Raw genomic sequence first — 25,723 nt, 5'->3', positions numbered from 1 at the left:
TAGAAAATAGTAAAAAAATAAAGAAAAACCCTTGAATGAGTAGGTGTTCTAAAACCTTTGACCGGTAGCGTATGTTTGATTGTATATTTAATAGCACTGTATGTTTAATACATACAGTAGTCATATAGGTTACATCCAAAACGGCACCCTATTCCCTACACTAAGGCTACTGGTCAAATGTAGTGCACTATATAAGGAATAAAGTGCTATTTGGGACGGAACCATAGTCAAGCAATCTGATCAAACCACAGCCCGCAAATTACAGCTATTACCGGTTTTACCACAGTAGGCCTGTGGCTGATCCCCCGTCTCTCTGTCTGGGAAAAAACAGAAATGTCTGCCTGGTTTCACCAGATGCGCAGAGCAGAATTCACATGAATCGCTACAGCGTCGCTGTTGCCAGGAAGCATCAGGCAAGCCTCGCATCAGATCAGGGAGCATGTGTCCCAAATGGCACCCTATTCCCTACATAGTGCACTACTTTTGACCAGGGAGGCCAGGGACTTTAGGGCTCAGGATTAGGGTGCCATTTGGGACAGATCATAGAATAGGCCTATGGCTAAAATTCGATTAAAATAATACAAAACTTAAATTCCTACATCCCCAATTGTCCAAACAGTCGTATGTACTAGTACAGTCGAGATGTTCTCCCTCACGTTATATTGCACAGCTATAAACAGGAGGCATACACAAACAGTCCCCTCTTTGTTCAATGCATAAACTGGTCTGTCTGTAACAATACTGTGGCAGAAAATGTTACACAGACTGAGTGAATGGGACACTGAGGGCATTGAGTCCTGATTCTACCTCGTCTCCTTAATATAGCCAATGGAATGGATCCTTCTTTAGTAAATACAGAAGACTATTTCAACCCCTTCTAAAGAATAGGACAACAAACTGCCACTGAATCAGAGAAGGTCTGCCTGAAGTTCTTCTGTGTGGAAGTTAGTCACATCATCATATCCTGTGTGGAAGTTAGTCGCACCATCATCCTGTGTGGAAGTTAGTCGCACCATCACTGAGTGACAGTTGGAAGAAAGAAAGCAGCTTTCAGTAATAACGTTCCTCCTCCTTCATCTCGGTGTATGTAACGTCTACGTTCCTCCTGATTGGATGAGGAGCTCTGATTGACAGGAGGTGGCTCCAATCACTGCTTGAGTAAGTCTTTGAGCACCTGCCCTCCGCTCTCGGCAGAGACAGGCAAAGGCGTGAAGGTGGGCAGGTTGTCTGAGATGGGTTTCATCAGGAGGTGGTGGTGTCCTCCCGACGCACTGGAACTAGCACTCCCATGATGCATCAGTGGTACGGCCGCAGAGCGGGGAGCTAGGAAAGGGTTGGACTCCCCAGCTGCTCTCTGTCCCCTGCCGGCTGCCACCCCTCCTAGGAGGAAACAGAGGTCAGAGATTAGAGGTTAGAGGTCGGATGAAGCTGGAGGTGACGGGTTGAGATGGCCGTAGAGCTCTGCTACCCGACCCAAGCCTGACGGGCCCCGACATTATACATCGGGTTAGGGCCATGTAGGGCCTGTTTTCTCATCAATAACTAAGGTTCGGGTAGGGCTCGGGTATCACTAAATTGATCACTAACATTTTGAAGCTCGGCCATTTCCTCGTGCTCTGCTGCACAGTACAGTCATATCTGACTAAGACCATAACATGGTGTCAGAAGTGCTTTAACCTCGTCCAATATAAAAACAGGAGAGAGAATATTTCACAGAAAATAATGATGTTCCTTGAGTTTTGTCAGAGTTTAGAGTGACTGAAAGTAGCTAACAGCTAACTGCTCTCTCATGTCTCTTTATTGAGCAGAGCAGCCCAAGTGGAGCCGTTGCTATGGATACTCACAGACTCAGAGCCGCCATGAGCAGAGCGCATGCAGAGCGAGCTGCAAGCAGGGAGCTAGTGACAGACAGAGAGAAGCAGCTAATGGATTTACTAATGGTTTCGGGGATTCAGGCAGGGTCGGGCCTTAAATTTGGCAGAAGCAATCGGGCCTGGGTAGGGTAGGGTAGGACCTGAACGTTGCGGGCATGGGTAAGGCCCGGGCTTAAAATGTAATGCCGTGCAGGGCTGTACATGACCAGAACCTCAAGGTTTGCTTAAGTAAGAAGAAAACAAAAAAAGTCTCTACTGAGGTTCTGGCGGAGGGTGAAACTGAGGGTTGATATTCCTACAGCAGAAGATAATGAACGATCCCTCTGGGTGCTGCCGAGCTGTCCGCCACGGGAAATCACCTGTCACACACAGGTGCTAATGCTCTGTCTCAACCCTAGACAGAACCCCTGCTACACTGCCTGCTAAACTAATGCCCTCAGACTCAGCCCTAGCCAGAACCTAAACTTCACCCTGGAGCAATATTACCCTGACAGCATTACTTCACCCTGGAACTATATTACCATGACAGCATTACTTCACCCTGGAACTATATTACCATGACAGCATTACTTCACCCTGGAACAATATTACCATGACAGCATTACTTCACCCTGGAACAATATTACCCTGACAGCATTACTTCACCCTGGAACAATATTACCCTGACAGCATTACTTCACCCTGGAACTATATTACCATGACAGTATTACTTCACCATGGAACAATATTACCATGACAGCATTACTTCACCCTGGAACAATATTACCATGACAGCATTACTTCACCCTGGAACTATATTACCATGACAGCATTACTTCACCCTGGAACTATATTACCATGACAGTATTACTTCACCCTGGAACTATATTACCATGACAGCATTACTTCACCCTGGAACAATATTACCATGACAGCATTACTTCACCCTGGAACAATATTACCATGACAGCATTACTTCACCCTGGAACAATATTACCATGACAGCATTACTTCACCCTGGAACTATATTACCATGACAGTATTACTTCACCATGGAACAATATTACCATGACAGCATTACTTCACCCTGGAACAATATTACCATGACAGCATTACTTCACCCTGGAACAATATTACCATGACAGTATTACTTCACCATGGAACAATATTACCATGACAGCATTACTTCACCCTGGAACAATATTACCATGACAGCATTACTTCACCCTGGAACTATATTACCATGACAGCATTACTTCACCCTGGAACAATATTACCATGACAGCATTACTTCACCCTGGAACAATATTACCATGACAGCATTACTTCACCCTGGAACAATATTACCATGACAGTATTACTTCACCATGGAACAATATTACCATGACAGCATTACTTCACCCTGGAACAATATTACCATGACAGCATTACTTCACCCTGGAACAATATTACCATGACAGCATTACTTCACCCTGGAACAATATTACCATGACAGCATTACTTCACCATGGAACAATATTACCATGACAGCATTACTTCACCCTGGAACAATATTACCATGACAGCATTACTTCACCCTGGAGCAATATTACCATGACAGTATTACTTCACCCTGGAACAATATTACCATGACAGCATTACTTCACCCTGGAACTATATTACCATGACAGTATTACTTCACCATGGAACAATATTACCATGACAGTATTACTTCACCCTGGAACAATATTACCATGACAGCATTACTTCACCCTGGAACAATATTACCCTGACAGCATTACTTCACCCTGGAACAATATTACCATGACAGCATTACTTCACCCTGGAACAATATTACCATGACAGCATTACTTCACCCTGGAACAAAATTACCATGACAGCATTACTTCACCCTGGAACAAAATTACCATGACAGCATTACTTCACCCTGGAACAATATTACCATGACAGCATTACTTCACCATGGAACAATATTACCATGACTGTCACGGTTCAGACAGACGACAAGAGGACCACAATTGCGTCACACCAGAAAGTTTATTAAAACTAAAGGGGAAAGGGAAGTAGGGAGTGAGTGAAGGCTCCAGGGGTTATCCCGTCCAATGTGTGGATCTGTGCCCCCCCCAGTGGCAGCGATGGTCCGATGACGCGGTGGTTGGTGGTCCAGAAGTCCTGGGGGGAGGAAACACAGACACAACGGGGCGGATGAAACAAGGCAGAAGTACAGTTCAAGGGGAAATCCAAATACGTTGTAGCAAGGCAGAAGGCTGGTCAGAGTTACCGGGGTCGAAGAGTAGTCAGGAGTCGTAATGGCAGAAAGCAGGTCTGGTTTTCCTGGGGCAGAAGAGTATCCAAGAACTCAGGCAGGTCCGGGGTCACAAAACAAGGGTGAGCCAGAAGCGCGAGCACACAGGTTCGGGGTGTGAGCTTTGCAGACGATCTGACAAAGGAGAGCTGAAAGATAGGACTTAAATACTGGGAGAGGTTAGTGGGTAATGCAGCGCAGCTGGCAGAGTAATTAGAGCCGAGCAGAGCAGGGACAGGTGGCGCTAGTTAGGCTGAGTAGAGAGAGAGAGATGAGCAGAGTGGAAGATAGTGGAAACACATTAAGGTGGTAACCCGGTGGAGTGAGAGGGTCATGACAGAACCCCCCAAGGGACGGCCCCGGAAGTCCCAAGAGCAACACCACGCCGGGCGGGAGGAGGGGAGCCGGAGGAGGGCTAGAACCCCCTCCGAACGGTCCGAGGAACGCCATCCTCGGAGGAAGCCGGAGGGCCGTGGGTCGGGAGATGGGACAGGTCCGAGACAGGATCAGGCACAGGACAGGAAGCCGGGGCAGGACGGTTAGGGATCCCTCTGGGGCGGCCTCTAGATTGCAGGTTGATCAGGATGCCGTTGGTGGAAGGCGGTGATGAGAGTCCTATCCACAATCCGACTAGCTGGCACCCAGGTCCTTCCTCAGGTCCATAGCCCTCCCAGTCAATGAGGTACTGGAGACCCCTACCCCTCCGTCTGGACCGAGCAGGCGGCGGACGGTGTAAACCAGACCACCATCGACGAGCTGTGGAGGAGGAGGACAAGGCGCAGCAGGGACCAGCGGACCTCATGAATGGGCTTAATCTTAGACACATGGAAAGTGGGGGTGCACCCTCATGGAATTAGGCAGTTGGAGCCGACAGCAGTTGGGCTAATCACTCTTATGATAGGGAATGGGCCAATGAACCGAGGTGCCAACTCTGCGACTCCACCCTGAGTGGCAGGTTCTTGGACGACAACCACACCCTTTGACCAACATGGTAGGTGGGAGCAGGGATTCTCCGACGGTTGGCCCCGGTAGTGTAGCTGGCAACGGATCTGAGAAGTGTGGCTCGGCCTGTGACCAGGTGCGGCGACATCGACGGCAAACGCAAGTGCAGATGGGCAAGTAACCTCCCTTCCTGACTGGCAAATAGAGGAGGCTGGTATCCATAAACACATTGGAAAGGGGACATACCGATGGCAGAGCAGGTCAGAGAATTGTGTGCGTACTCCACCATGTCAATTGCTGCGACCAGGAGTGGGGGGTTGCGTGAAGTCATGCATCGAGTGCCTTCTCGAGCTCTGATTTGCCCGCTCTGACTGCCCATTGGATTGGGGATGGAATCCGAAGTCAGACTGACTGTGGCTCCCAGCAGGTGACAGAACTCCTTCCAAAAAGCGGAGGAGAATTGTGGACCACGTCAGAAACTACATCCTTTGGCAGTACCGTGGATCCGAAGACGTGTTCCAGGACCACCTGGGCGGTCTCCTGTGGTTGGGAGCTTGGGGAGGGGAATGAAGTGTGCCATCTTGCTGAATCGGTCAACTATGGTGAGAATGACGGTCTTGCCCCTTGAAGGGGGCAGCCCCGTGACAAAGTCAAGGGCGATGTGAGACCAGGGACGCTGGGCACAGGCAGGGGCTGCAGCAATCGGCTGGGGGCTGGCAGGACGACTTGTGTTGGTTGCAGATGGGGCAGGCTTGGACGAATTCCCAGACATCCTTTCTCAGAGCGGGCCACCAGAACCTCTGGGCGAGCAGGTTGTGGTGCGGGTGGAGCCAGGGTGACAAGCTAGGCGGAGTCATGTCCCCACTGAACGACCTGGGACCTTAGGTTTTCGGGGACAAAAGGCGGTCAGCTGGGCAAGTGCTGGGACCGGGCTGGTTACGGAGAGCTTCCAGCACCTGTTCCTCAACAGCCCAGGTCAGAGCTGCTACGATGCAGGGACTTGGCAGAATCGACACAGGATCCTTGGAGGGGTTGTCATCCTTCTGGAATTGGACGGGAGAGGGCGTCTGGCTTGGTGTTGCGTGATCCAGGCCGGTATGACAGAGTGAAATTAAACCTGGTAAAGAACAGGCCCAGCGGGACGCCTGGAGTTCAACCGTTTGGCGTACGGATGTACTCCAAGTTCTTGTGATCGGTCCAAACGAGAAATGGAATGGTGGACCTCCAGCCAGTGACGCCACTCCTCCAAGGCAAGCTTCACAGCCAGCAGCTCGGTTCCTATGTCGTAATTGCACTCAGAGGGGGACAACCGACGTGAGAAAAAGGCACAGGGATGGAGCTTCTTATCCTCCGCAGCCCACTGGGAGAAATCACAGCACCAACTCCCACATCCGAGGCGGCCCACCTCCACAATGAATTGCCGGTCCACGTCAGGCATCTGGAGGATGGGAGCGGAGGTGAACTACCTTGAGGGTACTGAAGGCCTTGTCGGGCTGCTGGGGTCCAGGTGAAGGGTTGCTTGGTGCTGGTTAGAGCAGTGAGAGGGGCAGCAACGGTACTGTAGTTCCGGATAAACTTTCTATAGAAGTTAGCAAACCCCAGAAACTGTTGCAGCTTCTTCTGTTCTCCGGAACTGGCCATGAAGTGACTGCTGATACTTTGGCAGGATCCATTTGGATACTTCCCTCTGCCACTATGTACCCCAGGAAGGCCACTGTCTTGACGTGAAACTCACATTTCTCTGCCTTGGCGAGAGGGAATTCTCCAGAAGACGATGAAGGACTTGCTGGACATGGCGGGTGTGTTCAGACAGGTTTCTGGAGTAGATTAAGATGTCATCCAGGTAAACGAAGACAAACTTGTTTAACATGTCCCATGAGTACATCATTCACTAGAGCCTGGAACACAGCAGGAGCATTGGTGAGGCCAAAAGGCATAACCAGATACTCGTAGTGGCCTGTTGGTGTATTGAATGCGGTCTTCCATTCATCTCCCTCCCGGATCCGCACTAGGTGGTAAGCGTTTCTGAGATCCAACTTGGTAAAAACAGTGGCTCCCTGGAGCAACTCAAAAGCAGAGGGTGAGCAGAGGGAGAGGGTAACGGTTTTCACTGTGATGTCGTTGAGTCCCCTGTAGTCGATGCAGGGGCGAAGAGATCCGTCTCTTCCCCCACAAAGAAGAAGCCAGCACCAGCCGGAGATGAAGATGAACGGATCAATCCTGTGGACAGAGAGTCATTGATGTAGTCTCCATGGACCTTCTTTCAGGAGCAGACAACGAACAAAGACGGCCCCTTGGAGGGGCTGTTCCAGGGAGGAGGTCGATGGCACAGTCGCACGGTCGGTGAGGGGGCAGAGATGTGGCTCTTGCTTTGTTAAACACTTCTCTGAGACCATGGTAGCATTCTGGGACATGGGAGAGGTCAGGAGCGGAGTTAGTAGGTACTGGCCGAGGGGGTAGGTGCGGCAGCAAGCAGGCAGGTGGTGGCAGTCCTCTCCCCACTCCCTGATCACCCCGGTCACCCAGTCGAGCTGAGGGTTGTGCCGGGCGGAGCCATGGGTAACCCAGGATGAGGGGTTGGCCTGGAGAGGGGAGCAGGTGAAACTGGATAGTTTCTTGATGGTTTCGGACAGACCCATCAAGACCGGGGCCGTGACATGAGTGACCGATCCGAGTAAGTGTCCGTCCAGTGCCCGGGCAGGAATAGGAGGTGTCAAACGGAGGTTCTCCAGTCCCAGTTGGCGTGCCAGCTTGATGTCCATTATGTTGGCTTCGGCGCCAGAATCCACTAGAGCAGCCAGGGTGTGAGTTGAGTCAGAGAGGCGGAGGTGAACTTGCAGCAAGGGTTTGCGGTCGGAGGACTGGATGGTCATTGAGCTCAACCGGACCCCCTATGCCCGGGAGCTTCGGCTTTTAAAGGGCAGGTTACCACACGATGTCCATCACCTCCACAATAGAGGCAGAGGTTTGAGGTGAAGCGGGCGCTGGCGCTCTGCAGGAGTGGAGAGGCTCGCCCAATCTCCATAGGCTCAGACTGATCAAGCTGACTTGGGTGAGTGGCAGTAGCTGACAGGAGCCCAGTCGGATCTCTCCGAATGCCGGTAGTTGGTGGACCTTGGCGCCCCTCTCACGTACGAGGTCTGTATCCTTCTGTCGATCCGGACAGTCAGTGCGATGGCTTCATCAAGAGTGGAAGGCAGTTCGGGAGACCAACTCGTCTCTGATATAGTCAGCCAAGCTATGGAAGAACGCGGCCCACCAACGATGGTGTGTTCCAAGAACTTCGTCTTGCCAGGGTTCGGAAGTCGATGGAATGGTCTGCGACTGCACGTCTGCCTTGTCGAATACTGAACAGTTCACGAGACGCCTCTGCGGTTGGTGAATCCAGGTCAAACACCTTCAGCATCTCCTCAGCAAACAGGTCGAAGGTTGCACATGCGGGGGTTTGACGTTCGAACTCTGCTGTTCCCCAGAGTCGAGCTCGGCCCGTCAGGTGAGTGATGGCATACCCGACCCTAGCCCCCTCCCGTGGCGAAGGTCCTTGGCTGCAAGGAGAACTGAAGTCGGCAGCTAGTCAGGAATGGCCGGACCTGGGTAGAATCGCCGTTGAACCGCGGGTTTCCAATCTTGGTTCGGGGCAGCGGCTGCAATGACCGGGGCAGGTAACTCGGAGGCAGGGCTGGTGGGCAGACTGGCTGGGGTAAGGTTGGTGAGGAGTTGGATGATCCTGGCGAGTTGTTGTTGCTGCTGCTGGGACTGCTGCTGGTGCTGCTGGAACTGCTGATGCTGTTGGTGGCCGACCTGAAGCAGAGAGGTGATGTCGCCGCCATGCGGCCTAGCTCTCTCTCAGTGTGTTCCAGGCGTAGCATGGCGGTGGGTTGCTCAGGGTTCTTCGGTTTCCATAGTCGGGGAAGTGTGCGCTGAGTCCATAATGGTCAGATCGTACTGTCACGGTTCAGACAGACGACAAGAGGACCACAATTGCGTCACACCAGAAAGTTTATTAAAACTAAAGGGGAAAGGGAAGTAGGGAGTGAGTGAAGGCTCCAGGGGTTATCCCGCCCAATGTGCGGATCTGTGCCCCCCAGTGGCAGCAGATGCGTCCGATGACGGGTGGTTGGTGGTCCAGAAGTCCTGGGGGAGGAAACACAGACACAACGGGGCGGATGAAACAAGGCAGAAGTACAGTTCAAGGGAAATCCAAATACGTTGTAGCAAGGCAGAAGGCTGGTCAGAGTTACCGGGGTCGGAAGAGTAGTCAGGAGTCGTAATGGCAGAAAGCAGGTCTGGTTTTCCTGGGGCAGAAGAGTATCCAAGAATCAGGGCAGGTCCGGGGTCACAAAACAAGGGTGAGCCAGAAGCGCGAGCACACAGGTTCCGGGTGTGAGCTTTGCAGACGATCTGACAAAGGAGAGCTGAAAGACAGGACTTTAAATACTGGGAGAGGTTAGTGGGTAATGCAGCGCAGCTGGCAGAGTAATTAGAGCCGAGCAGAGCAGGGACAGGTGGCGCTAGTTAGGCTGAGTAGAGAGAGAGAGATGAGCAGAGTGGAAGATAGTGGAAACACATTAAGGTGGTAACCCGGTGGAGTGAGAGGGCTCATGACAATGACAGCATTACTTCACCCTGGAACAATATTACCATGACAGCATTACTTCACCATGGAACAATATTACCATGACAGCATTACTTCACCCTGGAACAATATTACCATGACAGCATTACTTCACCCTGGAACAATATTACCATGACAGCATTACTTCACCATGGAACAATATTACCCTGACAGCATTACTTCACCCTGGAACAATATTACCATGACAGCATTACTTCACCCTGGAACAATATTACCATGACAGCATTACTTCACCATGGAACAATATTACCCTGACAGCATTACTTCACCCTGGAACAATATTACCATGACAGCATTACTTCACCCTGGAACTATATTACCATGACAGCATTACTTCACCCTGGAACAATATTACCATGACAGCATTACTTCACCCTGGAACAATATTACCATGACAGCATTACTTCACCATGGAACAATATTACCCTGACAGCATTACTTCACCCTGGAACAATATTACCATGACAGCATTACTTCACCCTGGAACAATATTACCATGACAGTATTACTTCACCCTGGAACAATATTACCATGACAGTATTACTTCACCCTGGAACAATATTACCCTGACAGCATTACTTCACCCTGGAACTATATTACCATGACAGTATTACTTCACCCTGGAACAATATTACCCTGACAGCATTACTTCACCCTGGAACAATATTACCATGACAGCATTACTTCACCCTGGAACAATATTACCATGACAGTATTACTTCACCCTGGAACAATATTACCCTGACAGCATTACTTCACCCTGGAACAATATTACCATGACAGCATTACTTCACCCTGGAACAATATTACCATGACAGCATTACTTCACCCTGGAACTATATTACCATGACAGCATTACTTCACCCTGGAACTATATTACCATGACAGTATTACTTCACCCTGGAACAATATTACCCTGACAGCATTACTTCACCCTGGAACAATATTACCATGACAGCATTACTTCACCCTGGAGCAATATTACCATGACAGCATTACTTCACCCTGGAACAATATTACCATGACAGCATTACTTCACCCTGGAACAATATTACCCTGACAGCATTACTACACCATGGAACAATATTACCCTGACAGCATTACTTCACCCTGGAACAATATTACCCTGACAGCATTACTTCACCCTGGAACAATATTACCATGACAGCATTACTTCACCCTGGAACAATATTACCATGACAGCATTACTTCACCCTGGAACTATATTACCATGACAGCATTACTTCACCCTGGAACAATATTACCATGACAGCATTACTTCACCCTGGAACAATATTACCATGACAGCATTACTTCACCCTGGAACAATATTACCCTGACAGCATTACTTCACCCTGGAACAATATTACCATGACAGCATTACTTCACCCTGGAACAATATTACCATGACAACATTACCTTCTGGTTGTTGAGCCCAGGCTGAGCTGGTGGTCCTCCCAGGGGGCGGGGCACTGAGGGGTTTGATGTCATAGACAGGAAGTCTGGGGACAGGGAGCACCGGGCTAGACTCGACCTCCAGGAACTTCACAAACATCTCAGAGAAAGACTGGAAAATAAATTAAGTAAAACTGTATTTGTCACATGCTTCGTAAACAAAAGGTTTAGACTTACATGCTGACTAGACGCGCACGCCAGCCATCGTGCGCATGTAGATTTTTTTCCACCCACACCAGACGCGATCAGGACAAGCAGGTTGAAATATAAAAATAAAAAAACTCTGAACCAACTATATTCATTTGGGGACAGGTCGAAAAGCATTAAACATTTATGGCAATTTAGCTAGCTAGCTTGCTGTTGCTAGCTAATTTGTCCTGGGTTATAAACATTGGGTTGTTATTTTACCTGAAATGCACAAGGTCCTCTACTCCGACAATTAATGCACAGATAAAACCAAGTTCTATTTTAGCGCCTGGCTACGCAGATGCTCATTGACGCTCGCAAGCAGTTTGGATGAAATGATTGAGTAACGTAATGTATGTGCACATTTATTTTTCAACGCTCGCGCATGTAACAGTGAAATGCTTACTTACGAACCCTTCCCAACGACGCAGAGAGAAAGAAAATAGAGAAATAATAGAAAAGTAATAATATAATAACTATAAATAAATACACAATGAGTAACGATAACTTGGCTATATACACGGGGTACCAGTACCGAGTCGATGTGCAGGGGTACGAGGTAATTGAGGTAGATATGTACATTTAACTAGGAATAAAGTGACAGATAATAAACAGTTACAGCAGCGTATGTGATGAGTCAGAAAACCTAGTGCAATAAGTTTCAAATGCAGATAGTTAAATAGTTACCCAAATAGCTACCTGTACTAACTATTTAGCAGTCTTATGGCTTAGGCGTAGAAGCTGTTCAGGGTTCTGTTGGTTCCAGACTTGGTATATCGGTACCGCTTGCCGTGGGGTAGCAGAGAGAACAGTCTATGGACTTGGGTGGCTGGAGTCTCAGAAAATGTTTAGGGCCTTCCTCTGACACCGCCTGGTATAGAGGTCCTGGATGGGAGTGTTGTACCGAGTTGTAGCGCCTCGCAGTCGGATGCCAAGCAGTTGCCATACCAGGCGGTGATGCAGCCAGTCAAGATGCTCTCAATGGAGCAGCTGTATAACATTTTGAGGATTTGAGGATCTTAGTGATGAGCTTGGAGGGCACTATGGTGTTGAACGCTGCGCTGAAGTCAATGAACAGCATTCTCACATAGGTGTTCCTCTTGTCCAGTTGGGAAAGGGCAGTGTGGAATGCAATAGAGATTGCGTCATCTGTGGATCTGTTGGGTCGGTATGCGAATTGGAGTGGGTCCAGGGTGTCTGGGATGATGGTGTTGATGTGAGCCATGACCAGTCTTTCAAAGCATTGGATGGCTACAGATGTGAATGCTACAGGGCGATAGTCATTTAGGCAGGTTACCTTGGCGTTCTTGGGCACAGGGACTATGGTGGTCTGCTTGAAACATGTAGGTATTACAGACTCAGTCAGGGAGAACTGGTCAGCGCATGCTCAGAGTACGCATCCTGATAATCCGTCTGGCCCTGCGGCCTTGTGAACGTTAACCTGTTTAAAGGTCATACTCGGCTACAGAGAGCGTGATCACACAGTCGTCCAGTTGGGGCTCTCATACATGGTTCAGTGTTGCTTGCCTCGAAGTGAGCATAGAGGGCATTTAACTTGTCTGGTTGGATGGCATCACTGGGCAGCTCATGGCTGGGTTTCCCCTTTGTAATCCGTGATAGTTTGCAAGCCCTGCCACATCCGACGAGCTTCAGAGCCGGTGTAGTAGGATCTTATCGGCGCTTTTCCTGTTTGATGGTTCGTCGGAGGGTGTAGCGGGATTTCTTAGAAGCGTCCGGATTAGTGTCCCGCTCCTTGAAAGTGGCAGCGGATGATGCCTTTAATCCAAGGCTTCTGGTTGGAATATGTACGGTCACTGTGGGTACGACGTCGTCGATGCACATATTAATGAAGCCGGTGATTGATGTGGTAAACTCCTCAATGCCATCGGATGAATCCCGGAACATATTCCAGTCTGTGCTAGCGAAAACAGTCCTGTAGCGTAGCATCCCCGTCATCTGACCACTTCCGTATTGAGAGAGTCACTGGTACTTGCTGTTTGAGTTTTTGCTTGTAAGCAGGAATCAGGAGGATAGAGTTCTGGTCAGATTTGCCAAATGGAGGGCGAGGGAGAGCTTTGTATGCGTTTCTGTGCGTGGAGTAAAGGTGATCTAGTGCTTTTTCACCTCTAGTTGCAGACATGCTGGTAGAAATTAGGTAAGACGGATTTCAGTTTTCCTGCATTAAAATCACCGGCCACTAGGAGCGCCGCCTCTGGATGAGCATTTTCTTGTTTGCTTATGCATCTATACAGCTCGTTGAGTGCAGTCTTAGTATCAGCGTCGGTTTGTGGTGGTAAATAGACAGCTACGAAAGTTATAGATGAAAATTATCTTGGTAAATATTATGGTCTACAGCACGCAAGCAAAACCTTGAGACTTCCTTAATACTCGTTGAAGTAGAAATCTTCATCCAAATCGAGGTTAGTGATCGCTGTTCTGATGTCCAGAAACTATTTTCGGTCTTTAGGAAACGATGGTGGAAACAATTATTAGGTACAAAAAAAGATCAGCGCAAAATAGCAGAATTGGTCAGGAGCCTGTAAAATGGCTGCTATTGTAGTGTCTGAGGAATTTATGACTTTGCTAATGGTTTCAAGTGGTTTTATCTGTAAATTGAAGCTGGAATACTCTGATATAATAAACCTTTATAATCAAAGTACAGCGTCAGCGGACTTCCTTGTTTTCACAGCATAATTAGCAACGTTTTCTCGACACCACACTATCTAATGCGTGTGTGTGTGTGTACACTGCCTTCAGATAGTATTCACAACCCTTGACTTTTTCCACAGCGTGAATTTAAAATGGATTACATTTAGATTTTTTTGTCACTGGCCTACACACAATACCCCATAATGTCAAAGTGGAATTATATTTTACAGAATATTTACACATTAATTAAAAGTGAAAAGCGGAAATGTCTGGAATCAATAAGTATTCAACCCCTTTGTTATGGCAAGCCTAAATAAGTTCAGGAGTAAAAAAATTGCACAACATTGTAGTTACTCCACAATACTAACCTAATTGACAGAGTGAAAAGAATAAAAATATTCCAAAACATGAACCCTGTTTGCAACAAGGCACTAAAGAAATACTAAAGAAAATGTGGCAAAGCAATTAACTTTTTGTCCTGAATACAAAGGGTTATGTTTGGGGCAAATCCAATACAACACATTACTGAGTACCACTCTCCATATTTTCAAGCATAGTGGTGGCTGCATCATGTTATGGGTATGCTTGTAATCGATAAGGACTGGGGAGTTTTCAGGATAAAAAAGAAACAGAATTGAACTAAGCACAGGCTAAATCCTAGAGGAAAACCTGGTTCAGTCTGCTTTCCACCAGACACTGGGAGATGAATTCACCTTTCAGCAGGACAATAACCGATAACACAAGGCCAAATCTACACTGGAGTTGCTTACCAAGAAGACAGTGAATGTTCCTGAGTGGCCAAGTTAAAGTTTTGTCTTAAATCTACTTGAAAATCTATGGCAAGACTTGAAAATCGTTGTCTAGCATTGATCAACAACCAATTTGACAGAGCTTGAAGAATTCTGAAAATAATAAATGGCAAATGTTGCACAATCCAGGTGTGGAAATCTCTTAGAGACTTACCCAGAAAGACTCACAGCTGTTATCGCTGCAAAAGGTGATTCTAAAATGTATTGACTCAGGGGTGTGAATACTTATGTAAATTAGATATTTATGTATTACATTTTTTATAAATTAGCTAAAATTGTCATTATGGGTATTATGGTTAGATGGATGCGAAAACAAAATATATTTAATACACTTTGAATTGAAGCTTTAACACAAGAAAATGTGGAATAAGTGAAGGGGTGTGAATACTTTGAAGGCACTGAATCTGTGTTTGTAGGTCTGTGTGTGTACTCACGGTGTTGAAGCCCCCCTGTCCTGCGCCTGGTCTCTGAGGAGTGTTGAGGTGTTCAGGTGTGTGTGTGTGTGTGTGTGTGTTTGTTCGTAATGTCCATATACTCACGTTGTTGAATCCACCCTGTCCTGCGCCTGGTCTCTGTGGTGTGTTGGGGACACTCTGTACAGCTCTACCCCCCAACCAGCTGGACACCCAGCCTCCGACACCACGACCCCCCTCCTCCTCCAACATCTACAGGGACACAGGTTATGAGGTCAGAGGTGACGATTAGTCAGGGTCAGAGAGAGGTGCCCACCGGTCAGGGATTGAGGTCATGGCCAGCGCTACACTGAGTTTGAATTATATATTGACTCTTGCAAAGTCTTGGGGGCTGCCCACTGTTGATAACTTTGTTAGGGCTTACATTGATATTTAAAATGGTTTAAATTCCAACCCTGGCTGCTCTCACATCTGCAGGGACAGACAGAGTTGGAGGAGGAGCAGCAGTTAGCACTGGACTCTCAGGGAACACACAACACAAACATATTATCATTAGCCCATGCCTAACGGGTCTATTTGTCTGGGAGGGGGGAGGAGGGCTGGACTCTGACCAGGTCAAAGGTCACTGATCAATAGGCTCAGAGGTAAATGTAAACGTAAAGGAAGAATATATTTTTCTTCAGGGAATCTAAAACACACAACAGAGACCCTGTATAATATTCACTGAGTGATTGGTTCAAAACACTGTTCCCAAACAATGGCAAGAGGAGGGGAAACTAGGAATACTCTACACTGACGACGTGAACTACAAAACAAAACAAATAAAGAAACGTTGGGAAGCCGTGATGGGAGGAGGAGAGGAGAGGGATTGTAGGGGGGCGGCTTTCCTCTCCTCTGAGGCCCATTCTGAAAACAGGGTCGGCTTTGTGGAACACTTAAAGTTGTAAACACAACTCGAGTGGAACATTTCAATCGTATGAAGGAAAGATGAGAGCCAAGGGGAAAAAGACGAGAGAGATGAAGGAATGTCAGGAGTAATTCAAGAGAGAGATGAAGGAATGTCAGGAGTAATTCAAGAGCGAGATGAAGGAATGTCAGGAGTAATTCAAGAGCGAGATGAAGGAATGTCAGAGTAATTCAAGAGAGATGAAGGAATGTCAGGAGTAATTCAAGAGCGAGATGAAGGAATGTCAGAGTAATTCAAGAGAGAGATGAAGGAATGTCAGGAGTAATTCAAGAGAGAGATGAAGGAATGTCAGGAGTAATTCAAGAGCGAGATGAAGGAATGTCAGGAGTAATTCAAGAGAGAGATGAAGGAATGTCAGGAGTAATTCAAGAGAGAGATGAAGGAATGTCAGGAGTAATTCAAGAGGGAGATGAAGGAATGTCAGGAGTAATTCAAGAGAGAGATGAAGGAATGTCAGGAGTAATTCAAGAGAGAGATGAAGGAATGTCAGGAGTAATTCAAGAGAGAGATGAAGGAATGTCAGGAGTAATTCAAGAGAGAGATGAAGGAATGTCAGGAGTAATTCAAGAGAGAGATGAAGGAATGTCAGGAGTAATTCAAGAGAGAGATGAAGGAATGTCAGGAGTAATAAGTATTCAGAGAGGAATCACATTTACTCCTCCTCCTCCAATCTGGTTTCCTTTAAGGCTGCAGCTAGTGTTGGGAAATAGACTGTGTGTGTGTGTGTGTGTGTTGGGAGTGTGTGTGTGTGAGTGCGTGTGTGTGTTTGTGTTTGTGTGTATGCGTGTGTTGGGAGTGAGTGTGTGTGTGTGTGTGTGTGTGTGTGTGTGTGTGTGTGTGTGTGTATGGGGTAATACATCTTGAATAGTTGGCTGTGGTCCCACAAGGTCCAGCCAGCAGCAGCAGGAAATACTTTCTGAGCGGTTAGTTGGACAGCCTCAGTGTGTGTGTGTGTGTGTGTGTGTGTGTGTGTGTGTGTGTGTGTGTGTGTGTGTGTGTGTGTGTGTGTGTGTGTGTGTGTGTGTGTGTGTGTGTGCGTGTGTGTGTGTGTGTGTGTGTGTGTGTGTTAGTCAGGGGTTTGTAGGGGCTGCTGAAGTTACAAGCCTTGGGGATCATCTACTTAGGGCAGCTTGTTAATTGACTTGGACGTTGCAACACAAAGAATGTGAAGCAGAACAATCCTGGATTGCATTATGCGTAAGAGAGCAACCGAACGGTACACTGTTTGAACTAGAAAAGGGGACACAATTGCACCAGTAGGTGATTTTAGAGCTAAAATAAAGAGTATCTTCAAATCCTGAGAGAGCATTTCAATAAATTCCTCTGGTTATTGCAGAGCAGTATGTTTACTTGATGCCCCAGCAGTAACTTTGGGATAATGTGTCGTGAATGTGTACTAAAACACCATCTTTAATCTCACCACGGAAACAGACATTTCTCTGTTGTGAATAAGCTGGCTATCACACACATTTTTCTCATATCTCCGTTCATATCTCTATAACACTCCTGCCAGAGAAGAAAGGAATTCATTCCCCCCACGGCATGGGAAGGAGCGGAGCTGAGTTCATAATAATGAATACGTCTATATCAGTAGAGAGGGGGACAAGCCAACCAAAACACATGACCTGATAGTTTGCCATCAGAATGAACCGTAATAAATCAGGCTGTCTCCCAAATGGCACCCTATTCCCTATATAGTGCACTACTTTAGACCAGAGAATGGCACCCTATTCCCTATATAGTGCACTACTTTAGACTTATAGTGCCAATGGTGCCATTTCGAATTTGGACACCGCCTTCGAGAGGTCAGGGGTTAACTAGTCATTTGGACACCGCCTTCGAGAGGTCAGGGGTTAACTAGTCATTTGGACACAGCCTTCGAGAGGTCAGGGGTTAACTAGTCATTTGGACACCGCCTTCGAGAGGTCAGGGGTTAACCAGTCATTTGGACACAGCCTACGAGAGGTCAGGGGTTAACTAGTAAATGACAACGAACACAAGAGAAAGCACAGACTGATTTGGGACCAGGCTAGAGATTCACAGCAACAGAGAATGAACAGAGAGGAAGTATAGAGGAGGAGGGGAAGAACAGAAGAAGAGGGAGTAAAGAGGAGGAGGAAGAGTTTTTCACCTGGTTGACCTCGTCCTTGTCTAGTCCCAGGACACTACCCATGAGCCTCAGCACCTCAGAGCGTTTGGGTTTCGGGGTGTGGAAGTACCCCATGAACAGGTTCCGCATCAGAGCCCTGAGCAGACAGAATAAAAAATTAAGTAAGCCTTGTCCAAGCCAGAAAGGCCCATAGGAGGATCTCTTGTTTCTGTAGCGTGAGGCAGATTGATGTTCAAGTACACCCCCTGGACAGGATGTCTGAACAGACAAGATAACATGGACCACAAAGAGTCATTGCACTGGCAAGATGGGAAAATAATATGACCTAGTCTCTAATACATATTCAGTACCAGTCAAAGGTTTGGACACACCTACTCATTCAAGGGTTTTTATTTTTACTATTTTGTACATTGTAGAATAATAGTGAAGACATCAAAACTATGAAATAACACATATGGAATCAAAATATATTTTATATTTGGGATTCTTCAAATAGCCACCCCTTTTTGCCTTGATGACAGCTTAAAAATTAAAAATCTTCTCAGTCAGTGTAGTGCTGGACTTACTGGTCAGTCAGTGTAGTGCTGGACTTACTGGTCAGTCAGTGTAGTGCTGGACTTACTGGTCAGTCAGTGTAGTGCTGGACTTACTGGTCAGTCAGTGTAGTGCTGGACTTACTGGTCAATCAGTGTAGTGCTGGACTTACTGGTCAGTCAGTGTAGTGCTGGACTTACTGGTCGACTTTACCCTCGGTGCTGTTCAGAAGGTTCATCAACTTGTCCTGAGCTTCTTCCAACATCTCCTGCCTCACGTCCACTGGAACACACACACACACACACACACACACACACAAACACAAACACACTTCATTTCAATGCTCTGCAGCTCCCCAGCTGTCTGAATCATGGCTAGCACGGCTACATCGAACAGTTAAAGTCTGACTGTTGGACTAAAACATTGACATATATATGTGTAACAGACAGCCGTGCCAAACGAAAGCTTCAGTCATCAGAGGCGCAGATCAGGGCATGTTGGCAGACTGTTGGTCCACCAAACAGACGCCCCCCTTTAACCGTCTCACAGCCTTATTAGTTAACTAAATGGATACGCTCACAGCTCACACATCTGGATTTCTGTAGTGTATGAAAACCGACAGAGGTGGTGTGTGTGAGAATGTGTTATGATGTAATGACCATGTCTGCAGCTGATAACAAAATCTGTGTGTGTGTGTGTGTGTGTGTGTGTGTGTGTGTGTGTGTGTGTGTGTGTGTGTGTGTGTGTGTGTGTGTGTGTGTGTGTGTGTGTGTGTGTCTGAGAATGCAGACTGATGTGGGAAACTCTACCCCTGGGGGATAGATTCCTGTAGTGTTAATACTGTAACTATAGTAATGTGATTTATTACAGTGGGGAAAAAAAGTATTTAGTCAGCCACCAATTGTGCAAGTTCTCCCACTTAAAAAGATGAGAGGCCTGTAATTTTCATCATAGGTACACGTCAACTATGACAGACAAATTGAGATTGGAAGGAGGTTTTCACATTTACATTTACATTTACATTTACGTCATTTAGCAGACGCTCTTATCCAGAGCGACTTACAAATAGGTGCATTCACCTTATAGCCAGTGGGATCACCACTTTACAATTTTTTTATTTTTTTATTCTTATTTTTGGGGGGGGTAGAAGGATTACTTTATCCTATCCCAGGTATTCCTTAAAGAGGTGGGGTTTCAAATGTCTCCGGAAGGTGGTGAGTGACTCTGCTGTCCTGGCGTCGTGAGGGAGCTTGTTCCACCATTGGGGTGCCAGAGCAGCGAACAGTTTTGACTGGGCTGAGCGGGAACTATGCTTCCGCAGAGGTAGGGGAGCCAGCAGGCCAGAGGTGGATGAACGCAATGCCCTCGTTTGGGTGTAGGGACTGATCAGAGCCTGAAGGTACGGAGGTGCCGTTCCCCTCACAGCTCCGTAGGGCAAGCACCATGGTCTTGTAGCAGATGCAAGCTTCAACTGGAAGCCAGTGGAGTGTGCGGAGGGAGCGGGGTGACGTGAGAGAACTTGGGAAGGTTGAACACCAGACGGGCTGCGGCATTCTGGATGAGTTGTAGGGGTTTAATGGCACAGGCAGGGAGCCCAGCCAACAGCGAGTTGCAGTAATCCAGACGGAGATGACAAGTGCCTGGATTAGGACCTGTGCCGCTTCCTGTGTAAGGCAGGGTTGTACTCTCCGAATGTTGTAGAGCATGAACCTGCAGGATCGGGTCACCGCCTTGATGTTAGCGGAGAACGACAGGGTGTTGTCCAGGGTCACGCCAAGGCTCTTCACACTCTGGAAGGAGGACACAACGGAGTTGTCAACCGTAATGGCAAGATCATGGAACAGGCAGTCCTTCCCCGGGAGGAAGAGCAGCTCCGTCTTGCCAAGGTTCAGCTTGAGGTGGTGATCCGTCATCCATGATGGAAAATAATAATAATACCAATAAAATAATAATGGTGGAAAATAAGTATTTGGTCACCTACAAACAAGCAAGATTTCTGGCTCTCACAGACCTGTAACTTCTTCTTTAAGAGGCTCCTCTGTCCTCCACTCGTTACCTGTATTAATGGCACCTGTTTTAACTTGTTATCAGTATAAAAGACACCTGTCCACAACCTCAAACAGTCACACTCCAAACTCCACTATGGCCAAGACCAAAGAGCTGTCAAAGGACACCAGAAACAAAATTGTAGACCTGCACCAGGCTGGGAAGACTGAATCTGCAATAGGTAAGCAGCTTGGTTTGAATAAATCAACGGTGGGAGCAATTATTAGGAAATGGAAGACATACAAGACCACTGATAATCTCCCTCGATCTGGGGCTCCACGCAAGATCTCACCCCGTGGGGTCAAAATGATCACAAGAACGGTGAGCAAAAATCCCAGAAACACACGGGGGGACCTAGTGAATGACCTAAAGAGAGCTGGGACCAAAGTAACAAAGCCTACCATCAGTAACACACTACGCCGCTTGGGACTCAAATCCTGCAGTGCCAGACGTGTCCCCTGCTTAAGCCAGTACATGTCCAGGCCCGTCTGAAGTTTGCTAGAGTGCATTTGGATGATCCAGAAGAGGATTGGGAGAATGTCATATGGTCAGATGAAACCAAAATAGAACTTTTTGGTAAAAACTCAACTCGTCGTGTTTGGAGGACAAAGAATGCTGAGTTGCATCCAAAGAACACCCTACCTACTGTGAAGCATGGGGGTGGAAACATCATGCTTTGGGGCTGTTTTTCTGCAAAGGGACCAGGACGACTGATCCGTGTAAAGGAAAGAATGAATGGGGCCATGTATCGTGAGATTTTGAGTGAAAACCTCCTTCCATCAGCAAGGGCATTGAAGATGAAACGTGGCTGGGTCTTTCAGCATGACAATGATCCCAAACACACCGCCCGGGCAACAAATGAGTGGCTTCGTAAGAAGCATTTCAAGGTCCTGGAGTGGTCTAGCCAGTCTCCAGATCGCAACCCCATAGAAAATCTTTGGAGGGAGTTGAAAGTCCGTGTTGCCCAGCGACAGCCCCAAAACATCACTGCTCTAGAGGAGATCTGCATGGAGGAATGGGCCAAAATACCAGCAACAGTGTGTGAAAACCTTGTGAAGACTTACAGAAAACGTTTGACCTGTGTCATTGCAAACAAAGGGTATATAACAAAGTATTGAGAAAATTTTGTTATTGACCAAATACTTATTTTCCACCATAATTTGCAAATAAATTCATTAAAAACCCTACAATGTGATTTTCTGGATTTTTCTCATTTTGTCTGTCATAGTTGACGTGTACCTATGATGAAAATTACAGGCCTCTCTCATATTTTTAAGTGGGAGAACTTGCACAATTGGTGGCTGACTAAATACTTTTTTCCCCACTGTATATTTATTTTGTTGAGTACTGTAACTATAGTAATGTGATTTATTATATTTATTTTGTTGAGTACTGTTACTATAGTAATGTGATTTATTATATTTATTTTGTTGAGTACTGTTACTATAGTAATGTGATTTATTCTATTTATTTTGTTGAGTACTGTTACTATAGTAATGTGATTTATTATATTTATTTTGTTGAGTACTGTTACTATAGTAATGTGATTTATTCTATTTATTTTGTTGAGTACTGTTACTATAGTAATGTGATTTATTCTATTTATTTTGTTGAGTACTGTTACTATAGTAATGTGATTTATTCTATTTATTTTGTTGAGTACTGTAACTATAGTAATATGATTTATTATATTTATTTTGTTGAGTACTGTTACTATAGTAATGTGATTTATTCTATTTATTTTGTTGAGTACTGTAACTATAGTAATGTGATTTATTATATTTATTTTGTTGAGTACTGTTACTATAGTAATGTGATTTATTCTATTTATTTTGTTGAGTACTGTTACTATAGTAATGTGATTTATTCTATTTATTTTGTTGAGTACTGTTACTATAGTAATGTGATTTATTATATTTATTTTGTTGAGTACTGTAACTATAGTAATATGATTTATTATATTTATTTTGTTGAGTACTGTTACTATAGTAATGTGATTTATTATATTTATTTTGTTGAGTACTGTAACTATAGTAATGTGATTTATTATATTTATTTTGTTGAGTACTGTTACTATAGTAATGTGATTTATTATATTTATTTTGTTGAGTACTGTAACTATAGTAATGTGATTTATTCTATGTGTGTTATTTGAGAATTAGGTATTTTCCAATACTGCATAGCAGATTTTGGACCTGGGCTAGTAAGAATTGCAGTCTACTAGCCTGGATGGCCTTAAAATTAACTGTCGAGTGAAAATCTCACTTTTAAAAGTTAATATTCTGTTAACTCATACCCAAATAATGTTGTTGACTCATCCTACATGTGGCTAAAGCATCAATTGGAGTGAAAAAACAGTATGAGGAATGAGCTGGCCAACAGAGGATGAGCTGACCAATCAGCGACCTAGAGGAGGATGAGCTGGCCAATCAGCGACCTAGAGGAGGATGAGCTGGCCAATCAGCGTTCTAGAGGAGGATGAGCTGGCCAATCAGCGGTCTAGAGGAGGATGAGCTGGCCAATCAGCGTTCTACTGCATGAATATTTTTAATGACCGTAATTTGCCCACACCACTGTTGTTGGGGTATGCACACACCATTCCAAAACAGAAAAGCTCCTTTTTAACATACTTAATTATCATTTTTGGGAAATAAAACTACACTACCGGTCAAAAGTTTTAGAACACCTACTCATTCAAGGGTTTTTCTTTATTTTTACTATTTTCTACATTGTAGAATAATAGTGAAGACATCACAACTATGAAATAACACATATGGAATCATGTAGTAACCAAAAACAGTGTTAAACAAACGAAAATATGTTTTATATTTGAGATTCTTCAAATAGCTTTGATGACAGCTTTGCACACTCTTGGCATTCTCTCAACCAGCTTCACCTGGAATGCTTTTCCAACAGACTTGAAGGAGTTCCCACATATGCTGAGCACTTGTTGGCTGCTTTTCCTTCCCTCTGCGGTCCGACTCATCCCAAACCATCTCAGTTTGGTTGAGGTCGGGGGATTTTGGAGGCCAGGTCATCTAATGCAGCACTCCATCACTCTCCTTCTGGGTAAAATAGCCCTTACACAGCCTGGAGGTGTAAGTTATATTTCTTCTTCTTCTTCTTTTCCCTCCCCAGTTGCAATCTTGTCTCATCGCTGCTACTCCCCAACGGGCTCGGTAGAGGCGAAGGTCGAGTCATGCGTCCTCCGAAACATGACCCGCCAAACCGCGCTTCTTAACACCCGCCCGCTTAACCCGGAAGCCAGCCGCACCAATGTGTCGGAGGAAACACAGTTCAAGTGACGCTAAAGCGCAATGAGCGAAGTAAAGCCCCCCCGGTCAAACCCTCCCCTAACCCGAACGATGCTGGGCCAATTGTGTGCCTCATTGGTCTCCCGGTCACGGCCGGTTGTGACACAGCCTGGGATCGAACCCGGGTCTGTAGTGACGCCTCAAGCACTGTGATGCAGTGCCTTAGACTGCTGCGCCACTCGGGAGGCCTGTAGGTCATATTTCATAGAAATCTGGAAACACTAGACAGTTACTTTAAGTTCCATCACCTGCTGCATCCCAAATGTAATTGCACCCCATTTCCTACATAGGGCACTGCATTTGACCAGAATACACTGGCTAGGCATTGAGCTTAGACTGGGGAACCTGGCACAAAGACTTGGTACAGCGTCCCAAATGGCACCCTATTCCCCATAGGGCTCTGGTTAAAAGTAGGGCACTACATAGGGAATAGGGTGCCATTTGAGACTCAAGAAAAGCATAGCTACAGCTACTGAAGAGAGAATGGAAAAAGCAGAACAGTGTTCAAAGAGAAACTTGGCAATGAGAACAGGTATGAAATGTACAGACTGTCAGGAGACAGCAGGGCAGGGAACAGGAATGCATATCACCCAGAACATCTCCAGCTACAGCAGGAGGTGGGGAGGGGGACAGGTCTTTGATCCAGACATAAATCAGCTGATTACAGACACATGTAGGGTTAGGAGACAATTACTTTCATTATAGCACCGTGAAGACAATGACTGTTTCATTAAAGAGTGAACCGGGGTTGGATCTATGAGCTTTATAAAGAGTGAACCGGGGTTGGATCTATGAGCTTATTATAGACAGTGAAGAGTGATCGAGGGTTGGATCTATGAGCTTTATAAAGAGTGACCCGGGGTTGGATCTATGAGCTTTATAGAAGAGTGACCAAGGTTGGATCTATGAGCTTTATAGAAGAGTGATCCGGGGTTGGATCTATGAGCTTTATAAAGAGTGACCCAGGGGTTGGATCTATGAGCTTTATAAAGAGTGATCCGGGGTTGGATCTATGAGCTTTATAAAGAAGTGACCCGGGGTTGGATCTATGCAAGCTTTATAAAGAGTGACCCGGGGTTGGATCTATGAGCTTTATAAAGAGTGATCCGGGGTTGGATCTATGAGCTTTATAAAGAGTGACCCGGGGTTGGATCTATATCCTGTGACCCGGGGTTGGATCTATATCCTGTGACCCGGGGTTGGATCTATATCCTGTGACCCGGGGTTGGATCTATGAGCTTTATAAAGAGTGATCCGGGGTTGGATCTATGAGCTTTATAAAGAGTGACCCGGGGTTGGATCTATGAGCTTTATAAAGAGTGACCCGGGGTTGGATCTATGAGCTTTATAAAGAGTGACCCGGGGTTGGATCTATGAGCTTTATAAAGAGTGACCCGGGGTTGGATCTATGAGCTTTATAAAGAGTGATCCGGGGTTGGATCTATGAGCTTTATAAAGAGTGACCCGGGGTTGGATCTATGAGCTTTACAAAGAGTGACCCGGG

The 25,723-nt window shown here is 46.3% G+C and overlaps 1 protein-coding gene across 3 annotated transcripts in view; it reads right to left on the bottom strand.

Moving 5' to 3' along the window:
• Nucleotides 1-5: 5 nt before the first annotated feature.
• The window catches only part of LOC121539072 (thyroid receptor-interacting protein 11-like), a 99,326-nt gene continuing 73,608 nt past the window's right edge, over nt 6-25,723 (bottom strand). For 2 of the 3 annotated variants that reach the window (XM_041847302.2, XM_041847303.2), the window contains exons 29-33: nt 19,060-19,141; nt 18,347-18,461; nt 15,375-15,500; nt 11,156-11,303; nt 6-1,380 (exon numbers count right to left, since the gene is read on the bottom strand). In XM_041847302.2, coding sequence (XP_041703236.2) covers nt 1,148-1,380; nt 11,156-11,303; nt 15,375-15,500; nt 18,347-18,461; nt 19,060-19,141 — 704 coding nt within the window. In that variant the 3' untranslated portion in view covers nt 6-1,147. The remainder of the gene's footprint in view (nt 1,381-11,155; nt 11,304-15,374; nt 15,501-18,346; nt 18,462-19,059; nt 19,142-25,723) is intronic. The other variant, XM_041847304.2, reaches the window with a different exon arrangement.

This window comes from Coregonus clupeaformis, chromosome 25, assembly GCF_020615455.1.
Source record: "Coregonus clupeaformis isolate EN_2021a chromosome 25, ASM2061545v1, whole genome shotgun sequence".
In the NCBI taxonomy this organism is placed as follows: domain Eukaryota; kingdom Metazoa; phylum Chordata; class Actinopteri; order Salmoniformes; family Salmonidae; genus Coregonus; species Coregonus clupeaformis.
Note: the sequence above shows the minus strand (reverse complement) of the source record. Positions and strands in the feature narration are given on the sequence as shown.